The 19,053-nt window shown below is 41.6% G+C and overlaps 1 protein-coding gene across 2 annotated transcripts in view; it reads left to right on the forward strand.

Moving 5' to 3' along the window:
- ppp2r2ba (protein phosphatase 2, regulatory subunit B, beta a) overlaps positions 1–19,053 on the forward strand; it is a 42,894-nt gene that overhangs the window by 5,308 nt on the left and 18,533 nt on the right. Inside the window, exons 1-2 of one of the 2 annotated variants that reach the window (XM_068326274.1) lie at positions 15,259–15,830; positions 15,926–16,141. The exons of the other annotated variant lie outside the window; for it this stretch is intronic. Coding sequence (XP_068182375.1) covers positions 16,072–16,141 — 70 coding nt within the window. The 5' untranslated portion in view covers positions 15,259–15,830; positions 15,926–16,071. Of the gene's footprint in view, positions 1–15,258; positions 15,831–15,925; positions 16,142–19,053 lie in introns of those variants that run through there. 2 annotated transcript variants of the gene reach the window in all.

Genomic DNA, 19,053 nt, shown 5'->3' on the forward strand with positions numbered 1-19,053 from the left:
TCTGCGTTCCTCTCCTGGATACCAAACCTGCCCATCACCTCCTCATCACCTCTGTTTCCTGCACCAACATGTCCATTGAAGTCTGCTCCAATGACAACTCTCTCACTTCTAGGCATGCTCTGCATCACTTCATCAAGGTCCGACCAGAATTTCTCCTTCTCCTCCAGCTCACATCCTACCTGTGGAGCATACCCGCTAACAACATTGAACATCACCCCTTCTATTTCTAGCTTCAGACTCATCACTCTATCTGACACTCTTTTTACCTCCAGGACATTCCTAACAAACTCCTCCTTCAAGATAACTCCTACTCCATTTCTCTTCCCATCTACACCATGATAGAACAACTTGAACCCTGCTCCTAAACTTCTAGCCTTGCTACCTTTCCACCTGGTCTCCTGGACACACAGTATGTCTACCTTCCTCCTCTGCATCATGTCAACCAACTCTCTACCTTTTCCTGTCATAGTTCCAACATTCAACGTCCCTACTCTCAGTCCTATACTCTTGGTGTTCCTCTTCTCTTTCTTCGTGCGAACGCACTTTCCTCCTCTCCTATGTACGTGTGCCTTTATCATGTATCCTGTTGTGTTGTGTTATCCTGACAGACACCCACTTCACAGCTGGAAAACACTCCCTGTTGTTGTCTGTCTTTGCATGCCGCCGGTGACAAACACCTCAAATGAACCAGGAGGAGTGACTGCTGTGTTTCAGCCTGGTCAGCTATTCTGTTTAGAGGGAAAGACAAGAGAAGTTGAAAGATGTCAAGCATTTTTAAAAAATATTGCATTAAAATTAAAAAGTTTGGTATCATGACAACCTTTTTACAAGGAGCATTTGATTTAGCTTATGAGATTCAAGTATTAAGAACTAGAAACATTAATCAAGTGCTCAATACCTGTAAATAGATTTGAAAAGACAAAAGGAAAATAAATATCTTTCATAAACAAAAAATTAAAATAATGCTTTCAAAAACGGAAACAAACTTCTCATTTTGTCATATTAATATTTCTCATTGAGTTCTAAACAAAAAAAATCCGCTGCAGACTATATCCTGAAACAAGAACAGGCGTCACCATTAGAATAGGTATCACAGGAGTTTGTTCGCCTTTACTGATGTTACACATACAGTTCAAGTCCATGAGGAGATCCACTGGGCCTGTTAAACAGATGATGCTGTGTCCTGAAGGATTTGAACCGTGTAATGATGTCATAATGATGTGATGATTTGGTTTATTAACTCCTACACTGCTCAGTCACTTAATCTATAGGAATGTGACGATAAAAGAGGCCCTCTACTTTAAGGACATTCCATCCATCCCTCTATCCATCCATCCATCCATCCATCCATCCATCCATCCATCCATCCATCAACCATCTTGAAGATGAGACGACCGTGATCGTCCCATTCAGCCACTGATACATCTTGTGGGTAGCGGGTGTTGCTGAAGCCTATCCCATCTGGCTATGGGCAAGAGGCGGGGTACACCCCGAATGTGTTGCCAGCGCATCGCAGGGTCATATGAAAAATGAACAATCAGTCACGATCACACTCACACCTGCAGACAATTTAGGGCAGATCAGTTCACCTAAGCTGGATGTTGTGGGAGGTGTGTGTAAGTCGGAGAGCCCAGAGAGAACCCATGCAGACACAGGGAGAACATACAAACTCTAGCTGTGAGGCGACAGAGCTTCCTACTGCACCACTGTGCTTCCCCATATTCAAATATTTACAACGCATATGTGGAAGACAGTGTTTGCCCATCCTGAGGAGGAGTCAGCTGTGACATGAAATGCTACTTGAAATCTCAGGATTTTGTTGTTGTTTCTTACATCATTGTCTCACGTCTGTTAAGGCTTGGTGTGTAGTCCATCTTCTGTTTTATGTACGACTTACATTCGTCTTATGATCAACCTTTAAGAACTGATTGTGTTCGTATGATGATGTTTTGGTGTTCATTTCCTGATCTGTTTTATCCTGTTAGCTCCCTTTTCTCTGTTCATTCATCTGTGGCCTCAGTACTTTAACTCTTTCTCCCTTTCCTTTTCTGTTCGTTCCCTGCTCCCTGTCTCTTGTTTTTCTGTCTGCCGCTGTAAGGAAGACAGAGAAACCATTGTGGTTATCTACCCATTCCTGGTCATTTTTACCTCTGTTTATTATCTCCTTGTTCCTTTGCTTTATTTTTCTGCACGCTTTCAATTAAGTGTGTCATGAACCTGTTTGCCTGTGTTTGGGATATTTCCTCTGCTCTGTGATTGGAACGGTTTAGCTGGAGTTTGATGAATACTTACCTTTTTTATTCAGTTTTGGCAATTTCCTCTTTTATACTGTTGACATACTATTATATGAGAATTTTTTATGTTTTGTTTGTCCACTTTCTCCAACTGCGTCTTCTTTAGAGTCAAGGTGGGGCCAAGGCAGGGTACAGTTCATGCAAAAAGACAAAACCATCAACTCATGTTCAGTTTACAGTCACCTATTCATCTAGTGTATTTTTTGATGTTTGGAAGAAGCCACACAGAAAACCTATTTGTTTGTTCAATGCATTTAAATTCCTTATACTCACATTCACTAGAGATATAAACCCTTGTCTCGTGCTCCTAAATTTCAAATAAACATCAAAATATAGTTTCTTTGTAAAATAAAATACAAATGAAAGTGATGCTTTTTTTGTGATTTATCTGCTTATGTAACATGTTTTACTTTCCCAAAGCAAGCAGCTTCAACACAGTTGTTATTCAAAAAACTTTAAATGTAACTGGAGGACGGGACAGTTTGGGGCCTCTTCAGAATTACAAGTTGCGAAGTTTGATTTTCTAGATTCATTTTTAAAAACCGTGTGATAGCTTGTAAAGACCATTGTAGCTCATATACCTGTTGTCTGTATGTGCACCTAGTGAATTGTCCTGTGGTGTGTGTTTGTAGACGATACTGAATTGACAATTCTGGGACAGTTTGGCTGCTAAGCCTCCCTGACCGGTCAATGCACCTCTAACACACAGGTCATGCCTGCTTGCTGTGGATGGTTCGGTGAGGATTAAGATGGTTGTTGTTGTTACATTGAAGGAACAAAACAGATCAGTGATGCTAATGTTTTATTTTTAAAAAAAAATGCTGCTCAGCAATGTAAATTACAGGTGAAGTGTTAGTATGGGTACAAAAAAAATGTTCTCATGAAACTGAGAAGACAAACATGACGTTCTCCTACGGCGTGAGATGAAAACACTGTGGCGTACCAGCTTCGTTCTCACACAGCACTCATCCACACTCTCACTTTACCACAAACACTTCCTGCTAGGTCTCCGCAGTAAGTCGACATGAAAACAAGGAAAGGGGTAATTATAGTGTCTCTGACTCTCCCTTCACTCCTACGACCTCACAGGACTGGTGTATCATTACTGCAAACACAGTGACGCAGGTCCCTTTCTCTCCTATAGCTATAGCTGTTTCCCAATGAGAGTTAATGTTTCACCTCTGGCCTGTAAGTAGATGGTGAGTCCCAGTGTTTAAACACCTTGTGTTATACGGCATCGACTGGACCCCTGCTGGGAGATCCAGAGCCAGACAATGAGGCTCCTCATCGAGCCAGACCACTGGGTCTTTGCTCCAGCTGGCAGGCTCCAGCACAGCGACACAGATTGCTATTGGTATTGAGGTATATATATAGAACATCAGGATGGACTTCCTTTCTCTCTCCCTCTCTACCCATCTCTCTCTGCTTTTATTCAAGGCTGTGATTGGTTGAAAGAGACAATACTGTTGCTATAAAACCCATTCATTAAATCCAAATATGCCAAAGTTTATGTCTCTGTCTAATGTATCACTAAAATATATAGCAACTGGCAGTATATGATCTCATTGTAATGTATTTTCAGACATGCAGAACAATATTATTAGTGTAGGTACAATAATGGTGCGACAATTTTAAATTTCTCTTTTATTAATCCCTATTCTTTCTTCACTTTTTTTGCTTTGTATTTTAAACCTTAGGTATTAAAGTTTTACGCACATGTTCAGATGTACTGAACTCAGCATTCCCAGGCGACACATTTACGAAATGGTGCTCCTTTTATGTTGTCTGATTTAATCCAAGTAGATTAGCCTGAGTGAAACTGTAATGAGGCAAGGAAGAAAAAGGGAGCATATGGGATGAAGAACAAATACCGTTGGAGATAATAAAACAAAGTGCAGCAACTTTAAATACCTCTTCGCACAAATGTTATAAGGAAATATTGAAAAAAAAAGAAAAGAGTAGGATTAAATATGATGTACATTTTTTAAATTCATCATCACATAAGATTTTTCATAGAAAAAGGCAGGAGATATTGAGGCCCGATGTTCTGCTCCCCTTAATTTAGTGACCGCTGGGGAGGGGAGACCTTGGACAGATTAGCTACCCTGTCCCGTGGAACAAAGGAGGGGTACTTGATTTAATTTTCTCTCCTCATGTTAAACCCATCCTGTTTCTGCTGCACAACACAGAGCAAGGCATGCTAATTAATAATTGCACTCCCACATATCTGACCAAAACGCTCTAGTAAGTCCGGGGTGTGTGAAGTGAGAAATGATAATCCAATCTACTTTCAGGGGAGAGGAGAAGTAAATTTACAAGGTCAGTGTTGCTGCTGGAACCCCCTCCATCTATGGAAAAACTCATACAGGAACAATAGCAGCCATCCTGGAAGGTTTTAGTTTAGGTTCTCCTGTGTAGTGTAGTGTTCCTGCATCTTTTTTTTTCAGTGTGAAAATACATAGATTTTTGGAGTGATGCAGGTAATATGCAGTAGAGATCATACTGAGATACAGTCTGGAGCAGATCTGACTTTACTTGGAAATGTACTCGTTGTGTTTTGTGTTTGTGAACACAACATATAGCAGACAGCAGATGGAACAAAAGACAAATAACTTCTCAATCCTTTCCCTGGTGAAGGCTTTTATTGTTCTGTCTGAATGGTGCTGTACACATCAGACACAGCACTGGATAAATAATGTAGCTTAATGCTGCTGTAAGACACAGCAGCAGTACATGAAGTACCTATCTCTGCACACACAAGTGACACACACACACGACTGAATGAATGGGTGGGACATGATGAGTCACTAATCAGCAGAGCAATCTGGTCTATGTCTGGATACAGTTGTCTTGTATTATTTATTATTGTGTGCTTCTAGGACTCCTGATTAAAGAACACAGCATTTAAATGCAGCACATTTATACTGATTCAAACAGCTAGAATTGTTCTGCATGCGGATAGCTGGAGGTGGAGTCTCTTACTGGTCATGAACTGGGCCGAGTATAAATTATTAAGCTTGTATAAAACTCAATTTATAATTGTTGCCTGTAACATTCTGGTCGGTGCTTGTTGGCTAAAATCAATACAGTTTTATATCTGTAGTCACGATGATGTGTTGGAACATTTTTATTTTATCCACGCTCTGATGTCAGTCGTCACTCAAGTGTTGTTGGCAATAGGAATGCTGCTGACCTGTTTATATCAGTTGTTTCTGATCATTTTATTCTCGAGATTTTGATTGAACTGAAAATAAAGCGATTGTATCAATACCGTCTTCATCACACTGTCACATTTCTTCATAAAATAAGTCTTGTGAGGCTAGAGGCAGTGAGCCGGGAATTATACAAATTGCAATCACTTTGAAAAAGTATGTGAACATAATGTAAAATCCATGATCTATCTAGTCCAGACATTTGCCAATAAAACAGGCATTATTCACACATTCACATTAACACATTGTTGATTTATCATAGGATGATGTAGGACAGTGAAAAGCGTTTATCCTGATTTTTGTTTAATGTTGCAATACACCTTCAATATTACAACATGCACTGTTTATTTATGCTGTGACGTTGTAACAGTTGTAAAGCAGCATGCTTTTACGTGGATGTGGCTTCATGTACCTGTCTGTCTATACAACATATCTCATAATTCTCAGACTATTGGTAAATTCTGACTCGAATGGACTTTGGGTTTGGATCAACTTTCTTTCCTAAAAACTATGAGAAAGAACCTTAAATGTGTGTGAAGCTTTGAAATGTTCATGTTTGAATGTCATAAAAGTGTGAGGAGCACAGCTGTGTCTAAATATCCAATATCATTCAAACACTATGTTATACTTATATACCGACTTCTAGGAGAAGAAGAAGAAGGAGGATAACTGCTGGTAAGTACTCACAGTTCCATAAATATTCCACTCTATTCATTTACAGGTATGGAGTATTTTTCCTGAACCAGAAGTTCTCATGTTTATTGCATCGAGTTGTTGAAGTGCCTCGATGGCCATCTGTGTCTCCCCGGAACTTAACGCATTTTAAGTGTTTTACCGCTGACACTGTTGTCAGAGTCTGGCTTCACCTCTCCCTCTCCTCCATTGGGATTATGCAGACGTGTCCGCATGAGACTCTGTGGGATCAGCTTTGGTTATCTCATTTACTCAACATATTCACAGGCAGGCTCAAGAAAGTCCCAGACTGGTTCCTGTTCGAGGCCAAGGACTTCGAAAGAGGAAAAAGTCCATATTTTTTCTGATGACAAGATGTCGAACATGGAAAACTAGCTGATCTGAAATACTGTCCAGACTTTCATTATTAACAGTTATAATGGTAAAGCATCTCACTTATGATGGATGGAAAAAAAAACAGGGTGATTTAGTTCAATCATTTGCACTAATCTGCACAGAAATGTCTTTGTTGTCCTTTCTAGCAGTAATGGATTCACTTTCACTCGTCAGTCCCTAAGTAGAGCTTTGCTTTCTTTCCTTTCCATTCCATGTTTTCTTTTTTTTTTTTCCAACCATTATCTAAAATTGATCAGACCAAATGGCTCTTTGTTCGGAGGCCTAATGTGTGACACAATTAGTTTTTTGTTTTTTTTTACAAATAGTTAAGCAAAGATCTTTGAAATCACTTGTTTTCATAGTTTTCTCGGGCTGAGATTCAACCATGAGCAGACAGGTCTGTCCTGAGATGCATTCTGTCTTCTCTTTTCTCCTGCGCAGGAGTGCAGCAGCATATCAGTGACTTAGACCCACTGCAGGTGGTGGAGTGTGTTCCATCCAAACTATTTTACCTGTTGTAAGCGATGAGTCTAAAAGATGCAGTCAAGCAAGAGAAAAGAGAGGGTGATGGATTGGAGGATGGATGCAGGGGGATAGGAGAAGATAGGAGTGTGGAGTTGGCTGCAGCACACTGCTCTGCCTGTTTTCATACCACAGTTTCGTCTCCGGCTTTTCATCAGCTTCAATAGACCACTGCCTCTTACCCGCAAACTCCCTTTCTCTCCGTGACGTTTTGGCTCACACCCGTCTTCCTCCGCTGATCATTCTGACTCGCATTCACTCCCTCCTTCCTTTGGCTCTCTCTTTTTAATTTTTCTTACCTTCTCTCCCTCTCTTTCTCCACTCCTGCTAGGCCTTTTCTCTGGCCTTCCGGTACCATGGAGAGAAATGGGATGAGGCCAGCGCCTCCGGGTTTCCATAGTGACACTTTGTGTCCTGATGCCATTAGTATTGACGGTGTGCAGCTTCAACAAGCTGTCCTGGTGCAGGGGCTGTTTACTGTTTTCTACTAATAGACTATTCCTTATAAAAGAAGTGTTTGCAGTCTAACATCACAACTCCGTATGTCTGTATACTCCACAATCATATACAGGCAAGACTGTATTAATTTCTACAAGACAGAAAGATTAGTGTACTTATGACCTCACACATATCGACACACATCACAGGGCTCCTCACACATCTCCACCTCTCAGGTGGAAGTTACGGCCTCTGCGTGTCCTGAGTAAATAGTTCTGTTGGGTTCTTGATGTTGACATAGAGATGACATAGAGAGTAAATGCATGCATAACGCTCACCTGGGACACAACTTAAAACCCTATTTGAATCATCGCCTTGTTATCCTTCATACATAACGGCTAAAAAAAAGTGCTCCCTAAACTGACCGAAATATGAACTCTCTCTCTCTCTCTCTTTCTCTCTCTCTCTCTCTCTCTCTCTCTCTCTCTCTCTCTCTCTCACACACACACACACACACACATGCGCACACCGATAATTTTTCTTAGATAATGATTTTAGGACATTTGACAGGAAACTAGCCGAGAAAATGACAACTATCCCGACAATGGTTCTCTCTCCCAAACCAGATCCTTACACTTTCTTGAGACAATTTCACTGTGATGGGGGTTGAAAATTAGTTTCTGTTCATCTGTTCAGCCTCAGTTAATAAAAGGTGTCTGCAGTTGTGGAGTGTTTGTTGGACTGAATTGTGTCTTTGAGCCTCGACAGTGAGCTGCTGCAGAGGGATGGTGACACTAGAGGCTGCTGCTTTGTGATCGTTTAAATTGTAATAACTTTTTTCGCCAGATGGTGGCGCACTAAGATCACTTCTGTTGACGCTGTGTGCTTCTCATGTCAGTAAAATGAATTTCATCTTATTAATATTGTTTACCACAGAATAACAATTAAGATTGACAGATTAATGTCTAAGGTAGACAGACTGACAGACAAATCAATCAAGTCTGTATTTGCTTCATAATATAGAGAGAAAATAGAGTCAAATAGACACTAAGATGTTTAATGCATATTATTTCTTAGTTGACCTGTGCATCATTTGAATTTAGCAGAAGAAAGAGTGTGTGAGAGACAAACGGCACCATGGACAGACAGATGGACACGACTCCTCTGCGAGCCAGCCTCCTCTGTCTCTGCTGTGTCAAACATGTCGAGTCCCTGAGGCGATTTTGCAACAGAATTCCCTCATGGTGGATCAATACATTGAGCCATAAATATTAAGCCCGGTTCAAATGGAAACTGGCTTGTTGAGCCAATCGACATGCTTCCACTAAACAAGTGGCATGAATTTATCATCACACATGATCCGATCGTAAGTTTGTCTCGTGTATCTGTGTGTCTGTGTGAGTGTGTGGTTGATGGAGTGGTATGGATGGACAGCTTGCCACCCTGTGGGCACCGTGAATGCGTTCTATGTGGGATCCACGCTGGCAGCTGCTCTGCCAAATGGGATTTTCCTGAAGATTATGGCCTCTAAGTATGACATGCTTGCATGTGTTGATCTTTGCTGTTTGTAGAGTGTGTATGTGAGAGCTATTCATGAAAAAAAGAAAAGAAAAGCTGTGTGTGTAAGCTGAGGTGCAAAAAAAGAACACTCTCACACTGGGCCAGATGGAACACGACTGATTCTTGTCCTGTAAGCTGTAGGAAGAAAAAAAGGGAGAGAATGTGTTCAGATGTGTGGTCTGGTGCTGCTATTAGCAGCATTGACTCCCGTTGGACGGACCTTATCAGTCTGGTCGATAGAGCTAGAGCTAATGGATGGAACAGATGAGGCCATTTAACTGTTGAGTAATTAAGTGATATTTTTCTTCTGGATTTTGTGTTTTAGCAGAGTTACTCATAATTGTATGATGGTATTTTGATTTTTTTTAGACTGTGTTGGTACTCCAGATCATGATCTAAAAGGATGTGAAGGAGTCTTAATTGCTGTATGATGGAGGCAGTTTTTCTTAGGTAATGACTCTAATCCTTTGTCACATAAATGCGGCAATGACATTCCAAGAAAAGCTACCATATTTTAAAATATGACCTTGATCTAAGTAATTTTCCAGATGCGTTTATTAAGAATAGGCTTCATGGAACATTTACTATTGACAGATGACAAATAACTAAGGTTAAATTTCAGCTGAAACTGCTTGAGTTGTCAGAATTGACACATTTTCACAATGTACCGCTACATCCTAATGGAGACTATCATTAGCAAATATTCACATTTCAGAAATTTGAACCCAGGAAGCGTGGCATTTTTTAACCATGGCAGCACCACGACAAACAACATGATTTAGAGATATCAGTTTCATATTAGGCCAACAGCAGACCAAGTTTCACTTATGTAGTCACACATCTTAATATTTTATGAATTTGTATGAATCTTTGGAACTGATAGTCATTTTCTCCACAAGATAAACTGAACTGTGCTCTTTTAGCGTATATTTATTTTTTAGGGTGTGGTTTTCCTTGAACTAATTGTGGGAATGTTTTCCACTTCCTCAGTCCCAGCTCTGTGAAGCGCTGTCCACGGTTCTGATATGAAGCCGTGCGTGGACTCCTGGTCCCGTATGAGGAGGCAGCTTTATTGTCACTAACCTGCTTAACCTACTTTCTACTTGCCGGTCTTTCATCCATCAAAAGATATGAAATTCCATAAGGATAAAAATAGGATTCCTAATAGCAGAATCCATCTGTATTGCCCTGACAACACAAACAGGACCACGCTTTGCTGTGCTTCTTGTATCTTTACTCTTAATTTATTGCTGATTATTTCACAAATGAAATCCAACATGTACTCGTCATGTTCGGCCCATTAACCCAACCGGTACAGAACGTGTTGGGACACGCTTGAACCGTTACTGAGATGAATATGACCAAAATAATGACATTTTAAGATCTTAATTGTGCAATTACGTTGACAGCTGTTGTGCTGCATTGCAATGCCAGTTGAATTGCAGTTTCCTAGCAACCAGAGAGGTACAATGCAATGCTTTTCTGTTAAGTGTCATCATTTCCTCTGAGAGAGATGAGACCGTATAATCTCAAACCAGCCTGAACTGCTATGCATTCTTCTTCCACCTACCTGCTAAGACCGTCGTACTGCAACAGAAACAATTCTGATTGTGTGTTTATAGGGTAACGACTACCTTATGTAGACCTCCGTTTGGCCCGTGTGCGTCTGTATTCTCTTGAGGTGTGCTTAGCTGAAAACAAATTCCTTTCAGTTGATTAACTTTCATCCAAAACGCCCCATCCCGAGCTAATCATCGTACATGAGTTCTTTTCAATTAATTCATTATCAAGGGAGGTGGAGAAAGGGGCTGTGTTGGGGGGAGGGGTAACGGAGACTCAGGGAGGAATAGTAAATCCAATCGTGCTGGTCTGAAGTCTCCGAGCAATGGAGCATTAGTCTCATCCTGATGTAATTGGAATGACACCAAGAGTAAAGCCGTTTGATTCAGGGACAGCCTCTAGGCCTGATTTAATGCCCTCTACCAAAACTAGATATTCTTTTTTGAATTTTTTTTTTAACCTTTCTAGCATTCCGTCTCCAGGCCCTCTGTTCTCCTCCGCGTTCCTCCCCCACCCTGCTAGGCATTCACCATTCATTCACCAACCACCACCACGTATCTCCACCTTCACTCCACTTATAGAACACTAACTGGGTTTTATAATATTTAAAGCCATAATGTCATAAACACCCAACAGTGTGTATTTTTCAGAATTTTAGTGACTCCTTGTGATATTATTACATGATTACATTATTATTACTTACATCAATGTTGTTGCTCTGTTCTAACGCTGAATAAATATCTCCAGAGAGGATACAAAGAAAGGGCAAAGTAAGCAGGTGTGTCCAAACCAGGGTGCTTTGTCCCTGGGGTTTGCTGCTGCTCAGTCCCCTGACAGATGGACTGTCAGTGCAATCCTATTACCCCCATGTGTTGAGCTAATCTTAATGCCAGGCTGGATTGCATGGCTAATGAAAGACAATAAATGTTTGGTGGGAGACTCTCATACAACTGAAGCTAAAACCAGCGAAAATTACAGCCATGGCGACTTTGTTGCTCTCTTATGCAGCTTGTCTCACTGAGAGATGTCATTTCTGATTAGCTCAGCTTTCAAATTGGCTTCAGGCTCTGTCTTACATCCAGGTTCACTAAAGAAGAAGAAAGTGACTTGTTAAAAGTCTCATGACCACTTTCAACCCTCCTTGATTCAGGTTGTGTTCAACAGCCTTTCTTTGCACACATTAGTTCTATTGCCAGGCATTAAAATGTTGATATCTTATTGATATATAATAACAACAACAACAACAATAATAATAATAATAATAATAATAATAATAATAATAATAATAATAATCATTATTATTATTATTATTATTATTATTACTATTTTGATTATTATTATTATTATTATAGTATTACACCTATTAAATAGGTTACATATGTTTGAAATGGGCTGTGTCCACTGTCTGGTAACTTCAGGGAATAAATGCTGAAATCTGACTAATAGTTTCAAAATCAAAAATGTCATTTAAGTCGTTTGAGCACTTTGACGTATAACGGCTTGGGAAAACAAATTATTAAATTCATAGTATCTACCTTTTTAAATTGTTGACTCTTATGACTATAATTGCGGATAAAATTGCATGTCAGTTAATGAAATCATTGGGTGTAATATAATGAATAAATTAATTCTTACTTGAATTTAAATCCTTCATAATTTTTGACTGTTTCTGTTAGAACACCAACATGGAATTCCAAGCGGTGCTGGTTTAACTGGGTTCGTGTAGATGAGGACTTTTTTTCCCTCTTTCGCCCTATGACGTTTTAAGAGCAACGTACCAAAGATAATTAATGTCTAATTTTACAAGTAGCCACAAAATAATACTAACATTATTCTTTTCTACTTTTAGTTATATTTAAACAAAAAAGATGGAAATCAGATCTTTTTTTAATGTTTAACTCAGTGGTAGAGAACAAATTCCTTCTATTTCACCTTTAAAATTTTGTTTTTACGATGGAAATGAATGATCATTATATACACTTTATAAATACACCATTACAGTGGACATTCATAAAGTTAACCCTCATGTTTTAATCTATTTTTCTTGTTTTAATATTTTCTAAGGCTATAAGAAGGAGACTGACGTTACAGTACCTACACACAGCAGCTCTACGTTTTCCTGAACCCCTGTAGAAACCTTTATACCATTAGAATTTAACAGGTGGTGAAAACCAACCAGGATTCCTGTCCTTTCATGTCGTGTCACACCCAGTCATTATACGATCACCTGTTTCCATTTGACCTGTTTACTGGTGGAATGAGGTTGCAATGATGAAACAGTATTGATGATGAACATCATAAATAAATAAAAAAATTGTTGGAGTTTCCCATTTCTGTTTGGTCTATTATTTAAACTTAATCCATCTCAAAATGGGTTCAAGTGGATCTTGTAATGATTTATTTTAAATTCATATTTATTGCATCAACTGGATGAAAACAATCAATATGTAACCATATTAAAAGCAGACCGTATCCAGTGGTCAATACATCATTGACTGCAATCTCTGGATATGAGGGAATGCAGTGAAGCTGGGGTATTATTGTGCTGTGTGGCTGCTTTCTGTATGATGCTTGGTATGCAGACAGCATCTTTGCTGCCTATAGACCTACACTGGTCTCTGTAGGTCAAACAATTACCACACATCAAGGAAAGCAATTGGGCATGACTAAAATATCATTGCCATGTGATTGCGTCCCTATGTTTGGGCTGATGCAGCCCAATTTAACCCACTTTGTCCGTACGATCGAGGAGAATTGAGGACACGCTTTCCAATTCTCGTGGGCCCCCACAGCATTTCCTGTGATTCTGACGTACGGCAGCTGTGTGGTAAACGTGCTGTCACTGGTCTGCTGCTCAGCGGAGTGGGAGATGGGGTGTAATGAGCGAGAGAAGCAAGATCTCTGAGTGGGGTGACTTAGCCGGAGGTAGATGAGGGCATTCGATGAGCCACGGGGGGTGCAGGAAGTTGAGGCCATTTGAGTCAAAGCTATGAGAATAAGTGCAAATCAACACGGGACCCCGTGTCATGTGACCGCTTCTCTTTGAGAGCCAAACTGCTTTCAAGTCAAGGTTGCTGATTTGAGATTCTCTCTGTCTTCTGAGCTACCGTGGTCACATTTTGACTTAGCAGGAGAGGATGGATAAAAGTGAAAGGGGTGAGGAGAGGGGGGATTAGATTGGCATATATTTCCCGGGGATAGGGCAGAGGCAGGGAGAGAGATTGTGATGTTATTAGCGAGGCAGCATTGATCCCATGTCTGACTCTGAGTGGCATTCTCTACCTACCCCTTCATTATACAGTCAAATTTGTCTGTGCCTTTAACTGCTCTCCTATCTGCCTCTCTACCGTATAATTTACCCCCTCATCTACCAACAAAACCTGACAAACCTGAGCCTCCCCGTCTCTGCAGGTTCGTTCTGCTCATTCCATTGTTTTGCTGATTCCATCTCAGTTTAATTCTGTCTTTGCTGCTCAGCTGTAACTTAGCCCTCAGACTTTTTGGATGAGGAATTATGTGTGTTTGTTTCATCCTCCAGATCCTGTTTAAATATTGATAGAGATTTGAAGCACGGCGGACTACTGAGTCAAATCTGAGCGGGTCAAGGATGGTGGCGTTTCTGTGCAGATTTAATCAGGGGAGCAAAGGATTGTAAATACGTAACATTTGAATTACGGGCCGTTGCTGATGCTTCACCTGCCTTCATTATCCCCCTTGCAAGGCTGTCGCCCTGTGATATCTTCCAATGGAGATGGAGGTTGGAGGGTGATGGGGTGTAAAATAACATGAGTGGGAAGGCTCTATTTTTTTCTTTTCCCTTTATTTTATGTTTTCCTATGAAGTGTCTGCCCGTCTCCAACCAGATCCCCATTAGTGGAGGAGCCCAGGATTGGATGTGCAAATGGTCCAGTGGATTAGAGAGATAATGCATTTAGGAGAGGGGGCTCCGCATTCTCTTTATTAATGCTCAGTGTGTGTGTTCGTGTGTGCGTGTGTGTGTGTGTGTGTGTATGTGTGTGTAATGAAGCTCATGCGGGAGAGATACCCATCCCCTTTGTGGAGCCTGAGAGATTTTGGGTAAAGTGAGTAGATAAAGTCAGGGATGCAGCGTGAATAGAGGTGTATGGTTGAATTATATTCATCTTTGAAACAAACTCTTTCTGGAAAGAGATACAGACTGCAGCGTTACCAATCTAATTCATCATCGTCTGATTTTTATTCATTTTACCTCTGTCTATTCCCGGTGTGCCCATCTCGACTACGATTTATCCGAATCTGAACTTCACTCTCCTTCTCCACAGAGATGTCGTGCTCCTCCTTGTAAGGCATCTAACAAAGCCTCCTGTTGTGTTCTCCTGGCTGTTATGAAACTAAATCTTGATGTAGAAATAAAGAAAAAAAACAACACCAAAGCACAGCCTCCACTGGTGTGCAGATGCCTCTGAAGCAGGACGGAGGCCTGGTGATACAGGATCTACCAGGCTTAAAGGCAACCTGCTATAAAGCCATAAGGCAGCTGCTGGCTTAACACCTTGCTGGTATGATCATGCTGAGAGAGGACAGAATTTAAACTTCTCTCTGGCGGTGGTTCCACTGAGAGTCACATTTGCAGAGAGCCAGCGGCTCGGCAGCGTGGGAGGGGCCGTGCTCCTCTGGTGAAGCGCAGGAGCAGCACAGTGGGCAGAGTCTGCAGCGCAGCGCTGCGCAATAACGCACAGTGAGTCAGCTGGGACGGATGAGACAGACAGGGAGACATCCATTAGGATCTGGATACCAATAGGTGGAGGTGCCTGCCTCTGACAAGGAAATGCTGAAGTGATCGGAACAAGTTTGTTGACGCATAATCCCACCCGCCCCCGCCGTCACTGGGAGGGGGCAAATCGAGCCTGCCCTGAACTCAAATCCTCTTTAAGAGATTTACGGAGCGCGCTGCTGCGGCACCTTCCAGAAGACATGACATTTATTTCTTTTTTTGATGAAGCTCTCCGCGGTGACCATGTGATCATTCTGATAGATGTGGGAGATGCGTGTGTTTTGATGAGTTATCTGAAGGAGAGGACCGGCTGCGCTCACAATTAGAGTGTTTTGGGTTTGTTTGTTTTTTAAAAAGAAAATCTCCTGTTGGATTCGGCTCCGTCACTGCGTCGGACGCGCGATCGGTTGGATCCGTCCTGAGGTACAGGGACAGGACCTGACAGGACATCATCAGCACCATCACCATTACCATCACCATTACCATCATCATCATCATCACCATCCTCATTATCACAGGGATTTGATCCAGCTTGTGTTGATTACACCGGAGATCTGGAGCCATGACAGGCCCCCCGCTGGTCCCACGGCTCGCCTGCTGACGGTACCGGGCAGGATGGAAGCAGGTCTGCCGCTTTCAGGAACCCAAACCAGCCGATTTATCAATGGAGGAAGAGAGTGACACCCGGAAAATCAACAACAGCTTCCTTCGCGATCACAACTATGCAACGGAAGGTATTTGAACCGTCGATGAAGAGAGAGAGAGAAAAAAAAGAAAAGAATATGAAGCTATTTTACCGGCACAGCAAAAGCAACCTGCGGCCGTGATGGGAGGGATGATAATAAAACGGAGCCAGTTCATAGAGTACATTAAAAAGCTATTAAGCAAATTCATTGAAAATATAATTTCTTATAAATGATCATGTGCTCTTTCATTATGGCGATGATATTCAGCAGCCACAAAGTGCCTAAAGACAATTTAAATTGTATTTAAAGCCATCACACACCTTTTAACCCGCTATAAGGGATTTAAAGGAATATTCCGGATATTTGGGCCCAAACGTGAAGCTTAGGCCAGCCTGGGGTGTCACTAACTGGAGGTGATGAGGTGACTTCCCATCATGCTATTTTGGGATCCTGACTGAAGGGAATCAGGCTGTAATCTTACTAGACTGTGAGACCAGCAGAGAAATAAAGCCTCCTGTTGGGCTGCATCCGCGTCTGGAGCCGGGAGGGAACAAATGAAAAATTCATCAGGAAGGACTGTGTTTTCATTATTCTGTGTGGAAATATCAGTTAAGATGAGGTGGCGTCTCTCAAAGAGGGAATGCATTGATCTGTTTAAAGACACACACACACACACACACACACACGCTCGCATATACGCACACACCTTTCTATATATGTACACATATACTGCGTATATACCTATATGTGTGTGTGTGTGTAGCAATCATGTACTTCCTCCTATAACAATAGCCACAGCCCTTCACATACATACACACACACACACACACCCACACACACACACACACACACACACACACACACACACACACACACACACACACACACACACACACACACACACCGTGTGCTGTGTATTCTCAGTGTGTGTATCAGCCTGTTAGCTGTGTGGTCCTTAATGGTTCCCTCATGTTCCACCAATCAGCTCCACCTGTTCTCCACAAGCCGCTATATAAGCATAAAACATTGATTTACAGGCAACAAGCCGTCGTGATTCCCATTACCACCTCAGATGGTGTTTACTGATCATAAAGATCAGTTATGGACGTTAAATGCTGTGTTGATAACCGTAAGATAATAAACTGTACAGAGGACTGGAGCAGATAGATGTGATCATACCGAGTGACACAGACAGGTTTTATATAAACCAATGTCATTCTGCTATGATGTCATGTGGTGATACATAATAGACTGCTTCTAAATAGCCTTGATTAAAACACAAATCACGGCTTATTTTACTGAGATTAATAGTAGAAATCAGCCACTATGTGCATGGCTGGGTTTTATTTTCTTTTTTTGTGGTTATACAATTGGAATAAGTGGATAGTCGTCATCATTTGGTTGTAATCACTATTGTGTTTGCAGCGTATTCTCGTCAGTATTAACAATTGTCCCTGCAGACACACTCTCTCACCGCCCACTCACCACATTTTGAAAAGTGTGCCAAAAATAGGACCGTATTTAAATGTGTTTGTTGCAGCATCTCATAATTGAACGATCAAAAATCGCATCTCGGGAACATGAAGGGTGGGATGTACTGCAGCAGCCGATCGAGCGGTTGTGTGTGTCAGAGCCTCCTCCGGCTATTTTCCCTTTGCCTTCAGCTCAGGTTACTGATGCCACTGCAGGTTATAAAAGAGGCAGGAAGAGTCTCCTCCTCACTGTCTCTGCAGCTGCTTTCATTACAGACGGTAGAGCATCATGGGTTCACTGCCATCCTTTCATGCGGTTCCGTGTCACTCCTGAACACACAGCCACTGGTTCAGAGTAACAGGAGGTGAAGTTGGGGGTGGGATTGCTCAATATCTTTTGATATTGTTTGACGTATGTGCCGAATTTGAGATTTTTTTTCCCTTTTTCTAGCTTCACTCTTTCTTCCTTTCACTTGATCTCATTTGTCTGAGGAGAAAGTACATGACAGTTAAAACTGGGGGGTTATAGATGTGTCCCCCAAAAGCAAAGGACTGTCTAGTCTGCAGCCCATCTGTGCTTTTCAAACATAGAGTGTCCACTTTTGTTATTTTTTATTGCTGTAATTTATGACTTGATCGTCACGCCTCATATATCACCAATGTATGTGTGTGTGTGTGTGTGTGTGTGTGTGAGAGAGAGACCATTCACTCCGTTCTCCTCGTGTCCTAAGTGGAATGAAGTCAGTGTGCAAAGATCACACAGGCCGGTGTCTGGGTCCAGTCCTCGTCCTCGTAAATTCCACCAAGTGCACATGTGCCACCAGACCCAGTCGGCCCTGACCACACACACACACATACACACACACGCACACACACACACACACACACACATACATGGTCACACTGTTACGCACAAGTTCCTTGTAGGGATTTCCCTCAGGCCATGCTTGCCCATAGCAGCAGGACACTTTAATGATGTCACATTTTAATGATGTCACCGATGCTGACCTCTGGCTTGCACCAATCCCATGCCTGAGTGGGTCTGTGGGTGGTTGCATTGACATGGTGTGTGCATGTTCGTGCACACTTGAGGTAAAACAGTGGCGATCTTAAGGTAATATTGAATGGCGTGTCTTTTCAATGTAAAACCGTCGTTTCCAGGGACACCAGGCTTGTCTAGATGAGACAGACTCGTGTCGGCGTCTGATTTGCATTCACCAGCCGCCTGCGTGTCGTGACATTTTGGTAATGTAGATAGAATGGATGGTTTTGTTTCACTGATGTTGTGTATTCTGTATGCGTGTGTTGAGTTAATGGACTACGTCCATAATCTGCACATTAGCTTCTATATTCTATAATGGCTGAAATTGTCAAATAGCTGCACACCACTCCGGGATTCTAAATGTAAATTGCTTCCTCGCCGCGAGGCAGGAACCTAACCTTAATGTCGGCTGCGGTATTGATTTCTGGTCCTTTACAATTTAGCCA

The sequence above is a fragment of the Antennarius striatus genome, chromosome 10 (assembly GCF_040054535.1).
Source record: "Antennarius striatus isolate MH-2024 chromosome 10, ASM4005453v1, whole genome shotgun sequence".
NCBI classification, from domain to species: domain Eukaryota; kingdom Metazoa; phylum Chordata; class Actinopteri; order Lophiiformes; family Antennariidae; genus Antennarius; species Antennarius striatus.